The sequence below is a fragment of the Schistocerca serialis genome, chromosome 9 (assembly GCF_023864345.2).
Source record: "Schistocerca serialis cubense isolate TAMUIC-IGC-003099 chromosome 9, iqSchSeri2.2, whole genome shotgun sequence".
Lineage (NCBI taxonomy): Eukaryota > Metazoa > Arthropoda > Insecta > Orthoptera > Acrididae > Schistocerca > Schistocerca serialis.
Window position 1 is genome coordinate 113,380,299 of NC_064646.1, and position 20,981 is coordinate 113,401,279.

Consider the following 20,981-nt stretch of genomic DNA (forward strand, 5'->3'; position numbering starts at 1 on the left):
TGTCTTCATGGATGACAGTTCACGCTCACATCGTGCACATCTTGTGAATGATGTCCTTCAGGATAATGACATTGCTCGACTACTAGAGTTGCCAGCATGTTCTCCAGACATGAACCCTGTCGAACATGCCTGGGATAGATTGAAGAGGGCTGTTTCTGGACTACATGACCCACCAAGCACTCTGAGGGATCTACGCCGAATCTCTGTTGAGGAGTGGGACAATCTGGACCAACAGTGGCTTGAACTTGTGGATAGTATGCCACGACGAATACAGGCATGCATCAATGCAAGAGGACATGCTACTGGATATTAGAGGTACCGGTGTGTACAGCAATCTGGACCACCACCTCTAAAGCTCTTGCTGTATGGTGGTACGACATACAGTGTGTGTGATTTTCATGAGGAATAAAAAGAGAAGAAATGATGTTTATGTTGATCTCTATTCCAGTTTTCTGTACAGGTTCCGGAACTGAGATGATGCAAAACTTTTTTTGATGTGTGTATATTTAATGTTTTTCATTTTGATAAATCATCACATAATTGTATGTCATTGTGCAGATTGATAAATTAATTCGAAATAAAATCACTATTTTCTTTAATGTTTCTTTCCCAGTAAATCATCTTATTTCACAGTTTATTGACTGCATGATGTATCTGTTGACGGTGTATAATACAAATAATCTTTCTTTAAAACACATTTTTAACAGACTATGTTTATTGCTAATCAGATACAAATACAAATTGAATAATTGTATCATTTGAGTACTGACTCTATCATTTGAGTACTGACTCAGTTACAAAGCTGTTGATTTTTAATTACTTTAATAAAGTGCAACGAGGCTTCTTGTAGTCACTGGCTGTCAGCTGAAATATCACAGTGACCGGCATTGCAAAACTGTCGATCAGTACATGGGGATCATACAACTTTATCACAGTCTCGTAAAGTCTGTATGGAACAGAAAAGGAACTAAATATTTGAGCATATTGAAATAAAACAATAGTAAACACACTGAAATATAAATTTATAAACTGCAGAAATTGATTAAAATTTGTGCCGTGATCAGGACTCGAACCTGGGTCTTCTTGCATACTAGGCAGAAATGCTGACCGTTTCACCACCGCAGCGCTATGGTCAACATTGCTGCATGAACTACCCAAGTTGAATGCCCTGCCCAACACGAACTTCAATTCATATCTCCAGCTTATTTTCTCCATTTACCTGATATTGCTCAGGCAGAAAATATATCAGTGTAACCGTCAGTATTTTGTAACACTATGATGTGGGGTATAAGTTATTCAGTACTGCTGTTTTTGACCTGTGTTGTTCATGTTGAAGTAGTGCCAGCTGGTCAGCATTTTAATTGTGATCCTGCTTTGTGAAGATTACCTCCTTGGGGATCTTAGTGTTGATAGGTAAAGTCACACTAGTGGGTAACTCATTACAGTTGGTTTCTTTCACAAATAAAGAATAATAGCTTGTGATCAGTGAAAGAAAATTTAAATGGGACTCAAAACTTACTGATTGCGTGAGTCATTTTACAACGCTGGTAAGTAAACATAGTGGAAAGAGGAATATTTGTTACAGTTAATATACTGAGAATTTCATTTCATAGGAAGATCAAACATTGGAGCATTGGAGACTGAAACTTATAACTGCTGCAGCCAATGAACTGGATAAAGCTAAAATGATACGTTATGATCCACGCACAGGATCGCTCAGTGCTACAGGTTTGTTAATTTTATTGTACAATTAATGATTATAAACATGATTTTATCAGTTAGGTGTGATATATTTAAACTATGGATTGGACTGAAAAGGTGTGGACATCTGGACATCTCTCTCTCTCTCTCTCTCTCTCTCTCACACACACACACACACACACACACACACACACACACACAAACACACACACACACACACACACCAAAAATAAAGTCCATATGTAATGTATACTCACTCACATGCATTTTCCTCAATAATTGTGTACCAGTTTCAATCTTTCCCATAAGGTAACTCCTACTATTCTTATCTCTTTTTGATGAAAATAATGTCAACGGCTGGCTGGTCAGGATATGGACAATAAATTGTTGCCGTGTTTGCAGAGATATATTCGCAAATGTGTAACCGTGCACCTACAACACAGTGGTTAAGGAGTGTACCTCACAAATACTGCTGAACAGCTTCCATATTTCAGGAACTAGTTTGTTCAGCACCATTTCCATATTATAGTGTTGCAACCCAGCATTCTAGCAATGATAGTAACAAATAGTGTGAAAGCTGCTGTGAAGTATTACATACCAGCCGCATGCTGGTAGCTGCAGTGTGGCAACATGTGGGTCAGAATAAACACACACGTAAGACAATTGTGACATGTGACTAGCCACGCTCAGTGGAAAACTGCTCCACGCGGCGGTAATAACTGTAGCAGGCTGGTCAATGTCACCACATCACTGCAAGTATCTCGTTATGGACAATGTGACTAGATGTCAGGTTTTAGTGAAACAGGGGTGCTTCAGAGTGATATAAATATTTATGAATTCAGAGGCAGAAGCATTCTGATGTGAGAGTCCAGCCGCACCACGAGCCACGACACCGGGGCCGTGCCAGATAGCGGGACAACTAGCATTGGCGGCAGCTGCTGCCACGGATTCAAGACCGGGCTGCACCTGCCGCCAACAGCAGAGACTTCCTCACAGGACTTAATGCCACAGCACCGCCCACCTGCCATCTGCAGCTCCTGCTGCCACAAGTACTGAGTGTCCCACCACCACCACCACCACCACCACCACCACCACCACCACTAACCCCCCACCCCTCCACCCTGACTTAATGCCACAGCACCAACAGCCATCCGACTCCCGCCAGAGAGCAGTGGGTTGAATCCCACGCACAGCAGTCTCCGTACTGCCACATTGAATGTGTGTTGAGCTGTTCCGAGTTCCGTCACTGATGGGAAAGTAGCACGTCACTGACATCATGACTGGCCTGCCGAGGCTGCCGGCTGCTGACGGACCTGCCCTTGGCAATACAAAGTGCCTACGTGGCATCCTATCACTAGGGAACGTGACCCTTACGCCAGTGCCGGCCAGGGTCAATGTAGTGAGGCATATTTTGCCTTGCCAAGCCATGACAAAGCATACACAGAGATTGAATAAAGCCTTCTTTATTGTCGGCAGTGTTTCCATTGGGTCCTGTGGCCCATCAGCACCCACTACTCAGACTCCAGCTGCACTCTTCAGTACATCAGGAACTATCCTGTGGCTGTGTTTAGAGCAAGTTAAATGAAATCCGAAGGACTTTCCAAGTTGTCTTTATTGATTATAGGGCAAAAATCACAACAATGGGCACCACTTGCAAAGCTGCTCCAACGCAGGTGAAGATTGTCCCATTGACCAGAAAAGTTATAGTGAACATTTTGTGGGTTGCAAAGGGTGTCACAGTCATTGAATTATTGAAAAAAGAAAAACTGATTACCGGGAAATTCTGCAGTGATATACTGTTTCTCATCAGCATTAAAGTGAAGGAAGAAAAACTTCATTTGATGAATATGATGTGCTGTTTCACCTTGACAGTGCTCCATAACATTCATCTGGACTTATTGCCGCAAAATTGTATGAATTGCTGTCGCTGCCCGTTTAGTATTCACCTGACATGGCTCCTTACAGTTTCTTCTTCTTCTTCTTCTTCATGTTTGGGAACAAGTGACTGATAGACAAATAATTCTGCTCGATTGAGGAGATGCTCATTGAGACAAACATATATTTTAGAGTGCTTGACAGTTCATATATTAAGAAATCTGGCTCTTCATTCCTAACATGAGTACTTATTGCCTTTATTTTTTCCTTGCAGTCCCTTCTTATCCCAAACAGTGTAATGATTAAAGGTGGTGGTGGTGGTGGCGGCGGCCTGTGTTTGTACGTGCATGTGCATCGCATTTCGTGTGTGTGTGTGTGTGTGTGTGTGTGTGTGTGTGTGTGTGTGTGTGTGTGTGTGTGAGCGCCTGCGTGCATGAGAGAGAGAGAGAGAGAGAGAGAGAGAGAGAGAGAGAAGGGGTGTGTGCACAAGAACAAAAAGTGCACAATAATGTTGGAGAAATTTATTTGATGATTTAAGTTGAAAAGTCACTGCATGCCACCTAAAGTAAATAATGGCGTGAGACTGCTACAAAAAATTAAAAGAATAGAAGAAGATATTAAGTTAAACTTCAGTTTCGTTGTATCTAAAAATTATGGTTTCTTCATATGGTAATGGTGTTTGTTTGTACTCCTTCCAGAAATTTTCCTCAAATTATGAAATTTTATATGTAAAGTAAATTTTATATGTAAAGTAGTTCATAAGTATGTAAACAACAAATTGAATATTGGACCTACTTGCCTGGAAAGCTGCAGGTATTAACACACCACTTCTGGGATTTAGGCAAATGTGCTGGCCCTGGATCAAATCCTCCCAGTGGATTAATGATGAGAGTTAGTGTGCCGGCCAGCCTGGATGTGGTTATTAGGCGGTTAGGTGGTTTTCCACATCTGTAGGTAAATACCATGTTGGTACACATCCTTCCTCAGTTACATGACCCGCATACATTTAGAAAACTTTTCCACATCTGTAGGTAAATACCATGTTGGTACCCATCCTTCCTCAGTTACCTGACCCGCATACATTTAGAAAATGTTCACACAGTTTCACATGAATAACACTACATGCAGACAGTTTGGGATACACACTCCTCCCTGGGGCAGCAAGGGCATGCAGTCACCCCTTAAATTAACCAGGCCAAATCCTGTAGTAACCAAATTGATCCTGCATCGATGTGAGACAAAGGCAAAAGAAAAAGGAGCAGGAATTGAATATAGGAGCTCAGATTTCAAATCTGTGTTCTTTTTCCTAATAATTATTGTGCTTTCACTTGTGTGAAGTGCTAATTTATTAGCAATAATTTCTCTAGAGCAAAATACTTGCTTCCTCTGCCAGCTATGAAGTTGATGTGAGAATATAAATATTAGAAATACACAAATTTCCTGCACGGTAATGGTCCAGTCCCCAAGACCTTGTAAAAAATATCATTGCAGACATGTTTTTATTTTAAATTTGTTTCAATTAAGTGACATAACCATTTACTTTTAGATCTTGGGCGAACTGCAAGTCATTTTTACATCAAGTATGATACGGTGGAAATATTCAATGAGCTAATGGCACCAGTTATGTCAGAAGCTGATGCACTTGCAATGATTTCGAAGGCCCAAGAATTTGATCAATTAAAGGTAAGTACCTCTCCAATACTTGAGTCGTGAAACTGTGTACGCTTGTTAGTATTACAAGAACTTTTACCTCAAAACAGCATGATGAAGACTGCTTACTTTACCAAGGAGTTAAATGTTGAGGATATTAGTGTGCAACTGCTTGCTTTTATCCCTTGAACTGTTTTGCTCGGCTGTGACACATTTCTTCTAAACCCATCAGCTCATTGGCAGTGTGGCAGTGGATGAACAAATTAATTTGGATGTCTTCTTGCACTTTGCTGGATAATGTCTTTCACTGAAACTGAACAGCGAGTAACGTAAGGTTTCTTGTGGAACATAAAAAGTCAGCAACGCAGTCGGAAGCTTTTTACATTGAGAATTAAGGAAAACTTTGCAGAAGTTTGGTAAACAGTATTGGAAGATCAAAGATTGAGTGATGGCACATGTGGACAAAGAAGATTTTCAAGACATTTTAATAAAGAAGTTACTCATGATGAAACTATCTACAAAAATGTTGCTGGAAGATTTGTCTGATGATCAAAAAGGAAATGGAAAAATTAATTTTGCTCTCACCATTTGGAGCATATTAATGAAGAAACCAGTTTTTAAAACTATTATTAAATATGATAGTTGTGAGTTCGTACATATGATCCAGAAACCAAGTCCATGCACTGATAGTCTGAGTCTTCCTCAAGAAACTGTATGAATAATTTGAAACAGTTTACCCAAAATATTATAGAGATATTTTGGACTAATTACATGAACGTGTCAGAGAGAAGCACTCTCAAACAGCACCAGGACAGTGTGTTTGTCTCCAACACTTTCTCAGTGAAGTAATGTATTAAAACCAGCAGTCCTTGAGTTTTCACTTTACTCACCTGTTTTGGAATGATGCAATTAATAATTTTACCTCCAAATACCAAAAACCATAAATTGTGGTTACTTAGGCAGCTTTTGCTTCTGGTTTTTAGTGAACGTGTTTTGCAAACAAAGAAGTGATAACGTAGTAATTTGGTCCCTCAGTCTCCACACAACTAGCTAACCAGAATTCATATCTCCACAAAAAGAGACATTTTCTGGTGGCAGAAGAGAGAAATACATAACTAGAGCTCCTTCACAACCTTATGAAAAATGACATGCAAAGATTGTTTTAGCAGTGGGATCAAGAAAAGCAGAGGCATGGACTAAAATGGGTCCTCTTTTGAGGTAAACAATTGTTAGGTACACAGAGCTGCAGCACCAGTCCCATTTTTCTTGTGTAATGTGTCATGCCTACTCATTCTGTTCCTTTTTTAATTTGTATTATGCAAAATTTATGCTGATACTGTGCACTTTTAGGATTAGTGGGTAATTTGGCGAATATGGTTCAAAAAACACTTTTTTACTGCATTTCGAAGATTAATTTACAATTGATTTACTAAACCATTATAGCTTATTCATCACCTTGTTATTTATTTTCTTTCAGTCATTGCTTATGTTGTCATATTCTTTGACAAATGTGACATGGCATGGAAAGCCACTTGTGGTTCCTTAAATTTTTGTTTCAATAATACTGCCATTGAATACAACAGAACAAATACAAAAATTAACAGTAGTAATACAGTACAAAGGTGTTTAATAAATTGTGAAGGGGATGACTTCCATGGAACATGTTGTTGTGTTGTGGTGTAAAATCATTTTCTCTATGGGAATGGAAATGACCGTTTGGCGTCATTGGCCGAGAGGCCCCTTGTGGTGCAGGTCCGGCCGCCTTGGTGCAGGTCTTATTACATTCAACGCCACCTTGGGCGACCTTCGCACCTGATGGGGATGAAATGATGATGATGATGATGACAACACAACACCCAGTCCCTGAGCGGAGAAAATCTCTGACCCAGCCAGGAATTGAACCCGGGCCTGTAGGACGGCAGTCCGTCACGCTGACCACTCAGCTATCTGGGCAGACATTTTCTTTATTGAAAAATGCGACTGTATTTCATCCAACTTCATGTGGAAGCAGTCCAACATATCACTGTAATATTGTACAGTGATCGTTTTCCATTTTTGGAGAAGAGTACAACTACAACACCAATGCATGCATAAAAAATCATCACCCCAACTTATCCAGTCTAGGGGTACTATCTTTGCCTTCTTTGAAGCAGCTTTGCTGGAAGCAACTCATTGATCTGACTGTTGGCCAGCTTGCAGAGTAAAATGATAAATTCATATTTCGTCTGTGGTGACAACTCACGTAAATTGCTCCAAACACAGCTTTGAATTTGAAAGTTACACTCAGTTGTCATTCACAGTCAGCAGTCACAGCCCTCATTGAGCCGATAGTTTTTTCTGTTGCACACAAGCAACATATTAACTACCGTTCCTGTAGGAGTGCCTATGGTGTCTGCTACTCGATACACTTTTGTCTGATAATCAGCAAGAATTGTGTAACATGAGCTTCTACAATGTTTTAGTTTTCTTTGCTAACCAAATCTGATGGATGTTTGACTGCACTTTAGATTTGTTGAACCAATGTATGGCATGTCACCGGTGAAGGATCACTGTTAATGGCGACCAATTTCACTTTTGTCTTGTCACACATTTACCCATGTAAAAGCAGAAAGTGATTTATTGTATTTGTAAGTTGTAGTATAGTTATTTCATGTTGATGAAAACCACTCTAGCACAAACGTACCGAAATGGCTGACAAATCCAAAATAATCTATGACTTAGTGTCATTTTTGTTTAACATCATCTGTCAGGTAGCAGCACGGAATGTTAACACAACTTAGCTTTGTTAACAATGACATCTATGTTCAGATATGGGTACTTATTATTGAACCATGTACCTATAAGCAGTAAATTGATGTATGGTATGAATATTTCTTTTGAAAGCAATATTTGTTGTCCAGAACATGGTTATTTGAATACATGACTCGAAAATGATGCCCATATATTTGCAGAGCCACTAATACAAGCATTTCTGCACGTCTCTAATATTTTGTACTTAAATTTATTATGTAGGTGCACTTCCAGTTTCTCAGGGTGGTGTTTGATGCTGGGATTTTACTGTTGCAGGTCCGAGATGATGAAATGGAGGAGCTGGACCAGCTGGTAGACATGAACTGCCCGCTGCCTGTGGCAGGAGGCACAGAGAATGTCTACGGGAAGGTGAACATATTGCTGCAGACATTCCTGTCTCACGGGCGCCTCAACTCTTTCTCCCTCATCTCAGACCAGTCGTACGTAATGCAGGTATACAAATTCTTAAAGCTTTTTATTATGGCCAGATTGACATATCTGATGGATAACTGGTAATTAAAAAATGTGTTGACATCAGCAAAAGCTTATGTTGTGCCAAGATGATGATTATTTTATATATTAAAAACACCAGAGTAAGTTGACATTGACTGCTGACTCAGTCAGCTATTTTTCACAAGTACATAACTGATGTGGCTTTTTTGACAACATACTGTGGCAGATATTAAAACTACAGAATATTAAACTCTGTGCAGGAAGAAGGGAATTTAGGCACTAAGATTCTAATCATTTGAAAAATAAAACACAGCCAACTATAAAGTGAGTGGTTTACTGTGCACTGAATAATAATGTTATTGGGATCCCCTTGTGGAATAATATAATTATGGGGAAACCCTTGTGGAAGTAGCAGCACGGGGCTCTCTTATAAATTGTAAATAAAAAATGAATATTGTACAAACAACACAAATAAATTAGTATAAGAACAATACATATATTGCAAACTGAAGTTGATGTGCATGGCTCAACTACAGAATGCAGTATTAAATCAATCTACTGAAAAAGTGTATAAAATACTGCCACTCTTTAAGCAACAAATTACACCCTGAATTTTGTGTGTATTCCAATTAAGGGTGGACCTTTGTAGCTGAACAACAATACAGAGTTGCATATCTGCATGGATGCCAGCTCCCAAAGTTTAATATTTGCAGGATATTACTTGTATTACAAACTGAAGTTGGTCCGTGTAGCTCAGCTATAGAGTGCGGTACACAGTTGCATAACCCAAGAAATTTTATTCACTAGTATCGCATGTTTTGCAATGTAAAATTGATCTTTGTAGGTCAGTGATATATTTGCAATACACAAGTTCCTCCTCCAAAAGGATATTGTATCCACAGGTACCCACCTTGAAAGCAAATATAGTACTCAGAATATTGAGTGTATTTTAATCACAGCTGTACTTGTATATATCAAGCTGAGAATACGAAATTTAGGTGCCTTCTATAAAATCAAATGATTTTGTTTTGCAGCGCTGAATGTGTTTTAATCTGAGTGTGCATTATATAGGTGAAGTTCAGAATGTAATACATAGACAGGTAGTACAAAAATAAACAATACATTCTGAGTGTAATTTGAGTTGTACTTGTTGGGTGCCAGCCTAAACAAAACTTTGGAATTCATTACACATTTGAAGAGGGGTTGACATTTAAACTAAGTAGCACTTAAATTTATGCTGTGAGATCCAGAGCTATCGCGTGTATAAGTAATCACATCATACTCAAAGAAACCATCAACAGTAATGTTTAAAAGCCAGTGCTATTATAAATGTGTGCTGTCGAAGGACATCAGTTACATCACAGTTGCCGTATCAGTTGTGTCAATTTTTTAAACTGACAGCTTGTACTGCATATTGTAACATACCCTAAATGAAAACAGTTGACAGTATTGCATAAAAGAACAGTTTTTGTACATTCCAAAGTGCACAGTAGCCACATCACACAAAAACTAGTTGTCAACAGGAGATTACTTGGCTTCGACGGTGTCCTCAGTTTGAAAGGGAGCAGGACTAAAGTTTCTTCAGGTTTGCCATATCCAGCTGGAACCACTTGTTGGTGATTAGATCCTGCAGAACTACCAAATTACACCCTTGTTTATCGCTATGTTTCTCTCGCCATTCCTGATAGCCCGCATATTTTCCGGGGCATTAAGACTGGGCGTTTAGCTGGCCAGTCACAGCACGGTAGGATGCTCAAGTGTTTGTCAAACTGGGAACATACATGTGCAGGTGTACGAACATGGGTGCTATGATCTCGAAAGACGGGAGTGTTGACAGAATACTCGACATGCAGGTGTAGAAGAAAGGGTGACACTTGGTCACTGGCAATTTTGAAAGACATTCTTCTGTTAAAAACACCTCCAAAGCATCAGTAAATCACCTTGAGCCCAAATTACACCACCACACACTGCAGGTGAAATTCTTCATTGGGCCGTCAGTGCACTCGTCACCTCGCATCATTTGAAAACTGGCAAAATCATTACTCATCAGACTACGCTATATGCCTCCAATTGGCAGCTGTCTGTATTCAGTGTTTGGCCCATTGAAGACAGAAAGCTTTGTCCCGCTGTAAGCAGTGGCTTTTTGTGAGATTCCCGATGGCAGCTGTAAATTGCATAAAATGTCCTGTGCGCAGCAGTTGTTATTCAAGAGGCATGACACTCATTTCCAGTCACTGTCGGGGTGACACTCATTTCTGGTCGCTGTTGATAGGATTGTTTTATGACTAGACTTCATATACATTGTTACGTGACTTTGAATGATACACCATTTCTTGGAAACATTTGGGCAATTCACACTTTTACACCAACACATTGGGAAAATTCATTCACAGCATGGTGAGAGGCACTTCAAGATACGGTAGCAACACTCTGCCATTCTGTCAAGTCTCCAAGTTGATCGACCTTTTTGCATTGATACTGTACAAGTTATGGCCATGTACACACTGCTTCAATCCCATGACTTGTGTCAGCTGCTGAGGGTCACTTGACTGCCAGCTACTGGTTCTGCACCACCTGCAGTGCTCCAGACTGACTGAAGTGCTCTTCTTCAAATTGTGGTATATTTTGTCTGACAAGCTTACATACCTCTATATGAGCTCGATCACACTCTTCAGTTGTGAAACTAGCTTGTCGTCTTCATATTAACTGTCGTACAATATTGAAAGGAGGGGAGAGCCAAAGACAGCACTGGCTGGTGTACAGAGCAAGGGTGTTGACGCCACAGAATACAGCAGACAGAGCTAATAATAGATAAAAGAGAAGCAGCAAGGCTACATGCACACTGTGTAACGAGTGATCTGTTGTACAGATAAAAATTTAAACTGTGTGGCAGACCAAAGAGTGAAGTGAAAAATTCTGAAATTTTGTTAAGTGCTTCTGAAGACTAGCAGGAATGAATTGTGAATAATAGAGATGCAGTGAGTCACTACTTTTATTGTTATTTTCTGTCTAAGCTGCTGTGAACATTTTGTATATTTCCTGGCATTGGGTCTCTGGGGTGTAGGAAGAAGCCAGTGGTGCATATTTCATTAAAGTACAATACAATGAAATGACATAACATTTTGAAATGTTGTTTTATTACATTGCTAATATTATTTATAAAATAACCTAAAAAAACCTAAAACATTAACTTTAAAAGAAGTTACTCTTCAGCAGAATGGAAGGAGGTGTCCAACACCAAGTTCCTTAACTCAGTCTTTGCCCACAAGAGATTGTAATATGCTGAGCCAAGTTGTTAAATATGCATGTATCCATGGAACTGATTTCCTTCTATACTAATATAAGCCTGTGAAATCTCTGTAGAGGTTTGTTTTCACCCTAGTGTTACATTCAAGCATTACACTATTTTTGAGAAATGAGAGTTGTTGGTAATGACAAAGGATGTTAATGAATAAATGTGTTGTGATACAGCTGTCAAATGTGAGTTGAGTTTCCCTGTGACATAATTCTTTAGCTCATTAGTGTATAAAAATCTACAAAATAAATTAAGTTTCCTCAGTTTTACATTAATTAACTGAACTGAGACACTTCAGTAATTCAAGATACAGGTTTTCCTGATGGGGTTATGATCTCTCTCTAATCCTCTAAACATACATATCTACTTTTTGTATAACTTTATAGCAGAGATGCTGAGTCACAAATAGGCACAGCAAAAAGACTGTTCCAAATAAAGCTTTCGCCCCGTAAGGCCTTTGTCAAAAATAGATGAGACACACACACACACACACACACTAACACTAACACTAACACTAACATTCACGCAAACACAACTCGCACACACGACTGCAGTCTAAGGCAGCTGTACCCCCACTGCATAATTGTTACATTCCATCGTGGATTTTCCACTTTTGATTTTGTATAACTTCGTTGGAGTAGATATTTTTATAACTAGCAGAGCTATATGACGAATACTGAATTTAGGGATTGTATGTACTGAGCATGTGTTCACTGGGAGTCCAAACAAACCGTTGTTCGAGAACAGCAACAGTAAATACAGAGCTGCCAGTGTACCCCACACTCAGATGATTTAGTCTTAAAAAAACTTGTTAGGCTTAATATTTGAACTGCGATTTATCGCAAATACTATGCGAAATTTATACCATTTGTGACTGTATAATGAGTGTTTATTTTGTTGATATTCCTACTATGGAGAGTAAGGTGATTTTGAAGACTCTGAATGGATATTTCTTATTGGTTGTGAGTACATGAGTAAAGTATGACTGGGCAGTAGTAAGTATCAATGTTAAAAAATATAGATTTTGTTGAGAGGTGTAGAGTTGTTGTTGCATTCTCTTGTGAAATGTGGACACCAGCTACTGTAGACACACTTTAGGAGAACAGACTAAAAGAATAATTTATGCAAGTGATCAGATAATACAAGTTACAAGCTGTCTCTTCTCAACTGAAAACTGCAGTTTTGAACTGTTACAATTAACACTGTCACATCCCTGGCTAGGGTCAATTGGTAGAATTCGGCCTGTTGACCAATGTGGAAGGGAGCCTGAACTGGCGGATAAGAAAATCTCACCTGGAGAGGAAGCTGGGTAAGGAAGTTATATATGTGGAAGCATATAGATTAGTGCTACACCCCTCCATACTGTGGCTCCCTTTTGGAGGTCGGAAAATTCCTTCAACTGGTCGGCAATCACTGCTGTGAAGTAACTCCACCTAGTCGTTCCATCTCCTCTCTTTCTCACACCTCACACCTGTTTTCCTGGAAAGTATTGCTTTGCTAATTTTAACCTTCTCAGTGGCATGTTTTGGCTGTCTGGTTTCTGCAATAGCTTCTGGCTAGTGTAAATAGTTAATCTGATGTTTTGACAACTTCCAGAACAAAGTCAGAATTTGTTTCTGTGTTTTGTTTCAGCAGTTTACCTCTAAAAAATGGTTATGACACAGATTACTTGTAGCCATTAAATGAGGGATTTGTTCCTGTCTTCTATGTTTTGACCATTACACACCATGTGTCCTAATGTGGACAGGGTGTATACGACCCGGGAGATCCGGGAAAAACCCGGGAATTTTTTCATCCGGGAGAAAACTGGGAAAAGTCAGGGAATTTTTTAGAATTCCGGGAATGTTTCATTGTTTTAGTTTCCCGTTAAATTTTTGTGATTTTGACTGGTAAGAACCAATACTCCAACAAAGGATATTACTGTATCCTGCGTCTGCAGGATAATACTGCAGCAACAAAACATTAACAGGAGGAAGAAAAAACGAAAATAAAACTTAAGTTGCAAAGGAAATCCGCCATATACAACAACAAAACATAGAACATAGTGCTCATACAAGCATCTGCCAACAGCAAAGTGTGTCAAAGGCTTTAGAAAGACGAAGAAATGATTCATAAGACAAATTGCCTCCGATGAGCGTGATGTGACAGCTGTTGACATTAGATTCGTTTCAGCAGTTGCGGACGGGCTCTTGTGCAAAAAAATGTTCAAATGTGTGTGAAATCTTATGGGACTTAACTGCTAAGGTCATCAGTCCCTAAGCTTACACACTACGTAACCTAAATTATCCTAAGGACAAAAACACACACCCATGCCCGAGGGAGGACTCGAACCTCCGCCGGGACCAGCTGCACAGGGCTCTTGTGCATGCACAGTTGAGTCACGTATGGGTAGTACCTTCTCCCGCTTCTGGCTACAGATGTGTGGCTGGGCGCCACTATCTAGTATTGCCCTGGTTCGGAAATATCGTAGATCCAGGGCTGATGCACAGAGCAGTCTGAGTTGTGGTGGGGAGGTGGATAGTCTCCACGTGACCTGTGTTTACTTTTAGTGAGTTTGCTGTTTCCTCTTCATTCATTACTCTCACATCAAATGAAAACAAAACGGATTTCTGTTGCCGGGAGCTATCAAATGAATTAAAATACATTCGTGTAATTATGGAAGGCTAAAATATGTTATTATTTTCAGGTTTTATTTCCACATTTCTGACAGTCAAGCATTCACCTTGCAGAACAATGAGGTTATTTTTGTCGCTTTGCTAAAGAGATTTGGCTTTTATTAATCTTTTGCGCTGAGGCAGTCAATTTGTTTGAAACGAATTGTTTAATTTCACACTGTTGGCTAGTGTCAACTGTTCGCTGCATTTCAGGTGCACGTTTTCCATCTTCTAGCTCGCCTGGCATTATGCCATAATAAAGAACCAAACATGAGGTAATAAGGTGCTGGTACTCAAGAAAATTTACATCCGAATCTGGACATACAAATGTGCACTTTAAGCCCAGTTATGCATTTTAGTACGGTTCACGAAATTCCGATGAACTTGAAGTGTCCTCTGATGTCTTGTTTCTTTTGTGACATAGTGCAAGATCTTTTAATGTTTTACACGTACGAACATACAGGCTTCCTGTGTCGTCGTAGCTGCGCAAGAACGGTGGCGCCTGTTATCTGGTGCTCTCTGGCAACAGCTGAAACGAATCAGTTTCTAACAGGTCACGGGAAAACATCATGGATGGTGGTTTGAAAAGCGTTACTTTCAAAGTAAATTTCCTTTTACACAAGATGGACTATATGCGAGAATGTACGATGAATTTCTTAAATCAAAAAGCCTTTGACTCTCAATTCAAAATCAACTCTTTTAGGACGACTATCTAGAAGAATTTCGAACCCAGAAGATCAGACATTTACGTCGTTATTAAATATTTTACTGGCTCATTTGTGTGATATATCTTAAAGTGCAACACGCGCATAAAAGATCAACATTGTATGTGGAAGCTTAGCTTCTCTTGCATCTCATTAATCTTCGAGACTACGATTATATGCGGAACCTCTGTTTTTCTTGTAGCAACACTATGTATATTAATTTAAGCCATCAACTTTTCTTATTTGTGTGTTTGCGCTACTTAAGAGTGATCTTGCTATTGGCTGACTACATCACGTGTCCCGCTGTCATCAGCTGGCGAGATCACATGACATGAGCTATGACTGGCTTACAAAAGAGCGCGCAATCTTGATTTCAATGCCTCGAAAAGTAACACGCGGTGTTTGGTGGAATTCAAATTTATATCTTCGTAACACTAAAATATGCTGCATACATGTTGCTGCTACACATCAAAGATCTTTCCAGTTCGTATTTTTTCCTCCCCTGAGTTTCGTTTTCTACAGTGCCGGGAAATTCTACGTTGGCGTATAAAACCATAAACATTTAAAAGACTGATAAATTTTACGGTGCCGAGGATAAGCATACTCTCACATAACATAGGGAAAAATGTATTTTCGCCCGGGAGAAAGTATATTTTCTGCCGAGAAATCTGGGAAAAATCCGGGAATTTTTTTTCCTTGTCCATGTATACACCCTGGTGGAGTATATCCTCATCTGCAAGGGTTTATTTCTCCATCAGTGTTCGATAATCACTCTTCCACTGTCAGAATACAATATACCTTTGCGTCAGCTGCTTTGGAGCTCCTTTTTGTGGTAAAATTGTGTAATTTTTGTTTAGTGCAGGCTTCAAGACTAATATGGTACTAAGCTTCACTCTCTGAGGGCCTACATTTCTGTCTTTACAAAGATTTGGCTTTCTCACTTGAAAAGGTGACACAACATATCAAGTCTACACTGTTCTCATGGCTCTCATATATTGACTATTAAACTGTACATTTTAATGTACATGCGATTTTGTAGTCCTGCACAGGGATGATTACTGTGTGTGGGTTATTCAGTGGTGAAATCAATGACTGACAGATATTTGTTTTGTAATAAATTCTCTCTATTTATTGCGTTTATTTTAATTATGAATAGTAACAAAGCTACTTTCCAGCCAAACATGGGGATTCAGAGAAATGAAACTTAAGATCTGAGGATGCTAGTTAGATTGACAGAGTGAAAATTATGGGAAAATATTCTTCACCAGTGACTGTAACTATACACAAGGAATTAGGCATAGTCAAGCTTTCTGAGGCAAAATTTTATATTCTCATGTTGTTGTTTTATGTCCAAAACCTGTCTTGATGCAGCTCTCCTTGCTACTCTGCCCAGTGCAAACCTCTTCATTTTTAATAACTACTGCAGTCTCATCCAAGTGAACCTACTTGCTGTATTCATGACTTGGTCTTGCTCTACAATTTTGACTTGGCCACACTTCCCTTTGTTACCAGTTTAATGATTCATTGATGCCTTAGGATATTTCCCATCAATCAATCATATGTTTTAGTTAAGTTGTACCATAAATTCCTTTTTTCCCCAATTCGATTCTGTACCTCGTCATTAGTTATTCACTCTAGCCATGTAATATTTAGCATTCTTTTGTAGCACTGCACTTCAAAAAAGACTCCCTAACACTTAAATTTATATTACATGTCAACAAACACCACTTTTTCATAAATGCTTTTCTTGCTATTGCCAGTCTGCAATTTGCATCCTCTCTACATCAGCCACAATTAGTTATTTTGGCACCCAAATAACTAAACTCATCTATTTCTTTTAGTGTCTTGTTTCCTAATATAATTGCCTCAGCACTTTCTGATAGCTTTTGACTACATTCTATTACCCTTGTTTTATTTTTAATGATGTTCATCTTATAATCTCTTTTCATGACACTATCCATTCCAATCAACTGATCTTCCAAGTCCTTTGCTGTCTCCAACATAATTACAATGTTATCAGAAAATCACAAAGTTTTTGTTTCTTCTTTCAGAAGTTTAATTCCCTTTTCTAATTTCTCCTTGGTTTCCTTCAGAGCTTGCTTAATGTACAAATGGAATAACACTGAGAACAGGCTACAATCATCTTTTTCATGTCCTTAGACTCATATAACTGCAGTTTGGTCCAGGTGTGCTTGATAAATTATGCACATCATTATGTATTTTTATATCTTGCCCTTTCAGTATGGTGATCCAAGTACTGAAGGGATCATGTAAATTAATGCTGATTTTGTTACAGAAATTTCAAATACTATATCCTTTAATTAGTGTTTCACTGCCTCATTTTAGAAGTAAAGCTAAACTGTGTGATCATTATTAAATTTAAGTTTCTTTTTTGTTCTGTTCAGAAATAGTGTACAAATGCATTCCAAAATTACCATTACTTGATAGTGAAACTAGTTGTGAAGGCATTATATTAAAAAATAAATAGTGTTGTTAAAAACTTTTGGAACCCGTAAGATAAAAACTTACAAAGAAAGGAGTGTATACTACCTAATAGAGAGGAAACAGCTCTAAAGACCCAATGTTGAACATGTGTGTTGGTAACTTTTTTTTGTCAGCATTATTTTTCAGTGAAGTTGTCCCAACATATGCTGTGTGGTTAGTATGACTACCTGAGCTTATGTGGCAATAGCATAATTTTATGTAAGGCTTCAGCTTTTATCATATGTCTCTCAGTTAATTCTCAGTATAACTGTTCTTATTTTTGCAGAATGCTGTCCGGATTTTGCGTGCCCTGTTTGAAATTCAGCTGCGCAAAAACAATGCTGTTATGGCCACACGTTTCCTGATCCTTGCTCAGATGTTTGAGCAACAACAATGGAGCATGGAGACTCCCATGAGACAGTTTCGTATGCTGGGGTCTGACATTATCCACAAAATTGAAGAGAAGAGATTAACTGTGGAAAAATTACGTGAGATGGATGCAAAAGATATAGGTGTGTATCTTCTACCATTCATTTATCTTAAAATTTGACAGAGATCCTGGTGAATAATTACTTGAGTGTCCAGTTTATTGCAAAAGTGGTATAACACAATTATTCCCTTCTCATCATTACTCACTGCATACAAATCCCTTCAGCTGATATCAGGACCCTAATGATCCCCTGGCCAGCCACTACATTCTCTGGGCATCCTCATTTATCTGCCTGAAAAACCAAGTTGGAATCCCTTCACGATGGAGATGTTGGACTCAGCAAGAAAGGAGATTATCATTTTCCATCATAGATATTGCATATAACATATAATCTTAAAATATGGTATTGAGTGATAGATGCATGGTATTTTTATTAAACTAAACTTTTTATTTTTGTTTCTTTTTAATCAGTCCCTGCTTTATGTGATTTAAGTAATCCTTGACTATATAATAAGTATTACTTAACCTTCCATCGTGTGTTGGTGATCATACACATCATAATTTTCTGTCAGCCATTTGTTAACAGTTGACTGCAATAAGGTCTTCTTACTAGTAGATTCCCTTCTCTTACTGTATATATGCTGATTCCTCAGTTTGGTACACTGCACCTGTTCCTGTTGCATTTTAACAATATTTGGTTTCCAACATACACAGCTTAAGTAGTACTAAGCACTGATATATAAAAAAAAAATCATTTAATTGTTTGTTACACTTTTCAGAATATCAAGTATCAAATTTATAGACTGTGTCTGCATGCATTATTTTAGAGTGTTTTATAATTTTATGTGGGATGTACTTGATCATAACTGGCTACAGAAACACACATACTATTCTCAATCCAATGGTGAATGATTCCAAAAGACGGTGATTGAAGAGAACAATAATGAATCTCAAATCGAGTTTGAAGATGAAGTGAACACAGGTTGTGGTGATGAAGTTGAAGCTTGGCAGGAAGATTCAGAAACCAAGGAAGACAACAGTTAAAATGATGAGAAAGTACTTGGCAATAATATCCATTACTATATTGGAAAGAACAGAGAGACAAAATGGAAAAATGTCCATCATCACAGAGAGAATATTGCAGAACCCACAGTGTTATTCAGAAGTTTCCTGGACCTAGAGGTGTGGTGCAAGCAGTGAGAATACCTTTCTGGAATGACCTCATGGTTGATGGCATTTTGTTTATTATAGTTCTGTATACAAACTAGTGTATTGATAGTGTCAGAGCTTCACTTCAGCTTGAGAGAGTTGTAAAACCAATAGGTGTTACTGAACCAAAAGCCTTTGTTGATCTCTTATTTTTAGCTGGTATTAACAAAAGTAAAAGACAAAACTTAGAAGATCTGTGGGAATCTGATGAGGACAGTATTGAGGAATTTCACGTCATAATCAGTCTAAATCATGTCAAATTCATCATGCAGTATATTTAAAAACAAAGATGATGTGACTTACCATACGAAAGCGCTGGCAGGTCGATAGAAACACAAACAGACACATACATACACACAAAATTCTAGCTTTCGCAACCAATGGTTGCTTCGTCAGGATAGAGGGAAAGACGAAAGGATGTGGGTTTTAAGGGAGAGGGTAAGGAGTCATTCCAATCCCGGGAACAGAAAGACTTACCTTAGGGTAAAAAGGGAGAGGTATACACTCGCGCACACACAAACATATCCATCCGCACATACACAGATACAAGCAGACATTTCAATGTCTGCTTGTGTCTGTGTATGTGCGGATGGATATGTGTGTGTGTGCGCGAGTGTATACCTCTCCCTTTCTACCCTAAGGTAAGTCTTTCTGTTCCCGGGATTGGAATGACTCCTTACCCTCTCCCTTAAAACCCACATCCTTTCGTCTTTCCCTGTCCTTCCCTCTTTCCTGACGAAGCAACCATTGGCTGCGAAAGCTAGAATTTTGTGTGTATGTATGTGTCTGTTTGTGTTTCTATCGACCTGCAGCGCTTTCGTATGGTAAGTCACATCACCTTTGTTTTTAAATATATTTTTCCCGCGTGGAATGTTTCCCTATTATATTCATCATACAGTATCTTAGATTAGACAATCACCAATTACACAAGATAACAGCAATTCAAGAATTATTCCCTTCATTTGTACAACACTCACAGACGTTCTATACTCTCAGAGAAAATGCTATAGTGGATGGGAAACTGGAAGGATTCTGTGAAAGATGCTGTTTTCTCCAAGATATATCCAGCAAGCCGAATAACTATGGCATTTCAATATTTGCTCTTGTGGATTCCCAGGTATTTTACCTACTCAGTTTGGAAACACATTCTAGCACATTAAGGACTAGAAAGTTTGGTTCCGACTTACCACAATGGCCAGGTATTGTGTGTTGCCTGACGTGCATGCAGCCCACACAACATAGCTGCTTTGCAGGCACTCTAATCTCCTTTTGCTACTGTCGGTTGTCTATACGCAACAATATTTTTGCAGCTAGCTGTTGTGTCTTTGCATCTGCTCATAAACCAGTTTACATCTCATCAACTCTGCGTCTTTTTATTTTACACTATTAGTGTTTGAACAAAAGACACTTCTTCAAAGTATGAAACAATAGTTTTAAATGCATGCAGAAAATGACCACCTTTTATAAACTGTAATTGTAATGTAATTGTAAACTTCATGTACATGTAATCATCATAATCCACCAGCCAGATGTCTTAGTCAACCCCTCTGTGGAGTGGATGATTTTAGAGTGTAATTGCTATTCTATTCTGTTGATCATTTGAGGGTCATCCACAAAGTAAGTTCCATTTGGTTACATAAAACAAACATGTACAGATACAGAAAAAATATTTATTGTACAAAAATCTACAAGTGTTAAACTACTTTTTTACATAGCTTCCGAAATTTTGTAGGCAC

General features: G+C 38.7%; 1 protein-coding gene across 1 annotated transcript in view; it reads left to right on the forward strand.

Moving 5' to 3' along the window:
- The window catches only part of LOC126418509 (activating signal cointegrator 1 complex subunit 3), a 238,365-nt gene that overhangs the window by 99,406 nt on the left and 117,978 nt on the right, over positions 1 to 20,981 (forward strand). The window contains exons 18-21 of the mRNA XM_050085303.1: positions 1,614 to 1,728; positions 5,123 to 5,259; positions 8,293 to 8,469; positions 17,893 to 18,118. Coding sequence (XP_049941260.1) covers positions 1,614 to 1,728; positions 5,123 to 5,259; positions 8,293 to 8,469; positions 17,893 to 18,118 — 655 coding nt within the window. The remainder of the gene's footprint in view (positions 1 to 1,613; positions 1,729 to 5,122; positions 5,260 to 8,292; positions 8,470 to 17,892; positions 18,119 to 20,981) is intronic.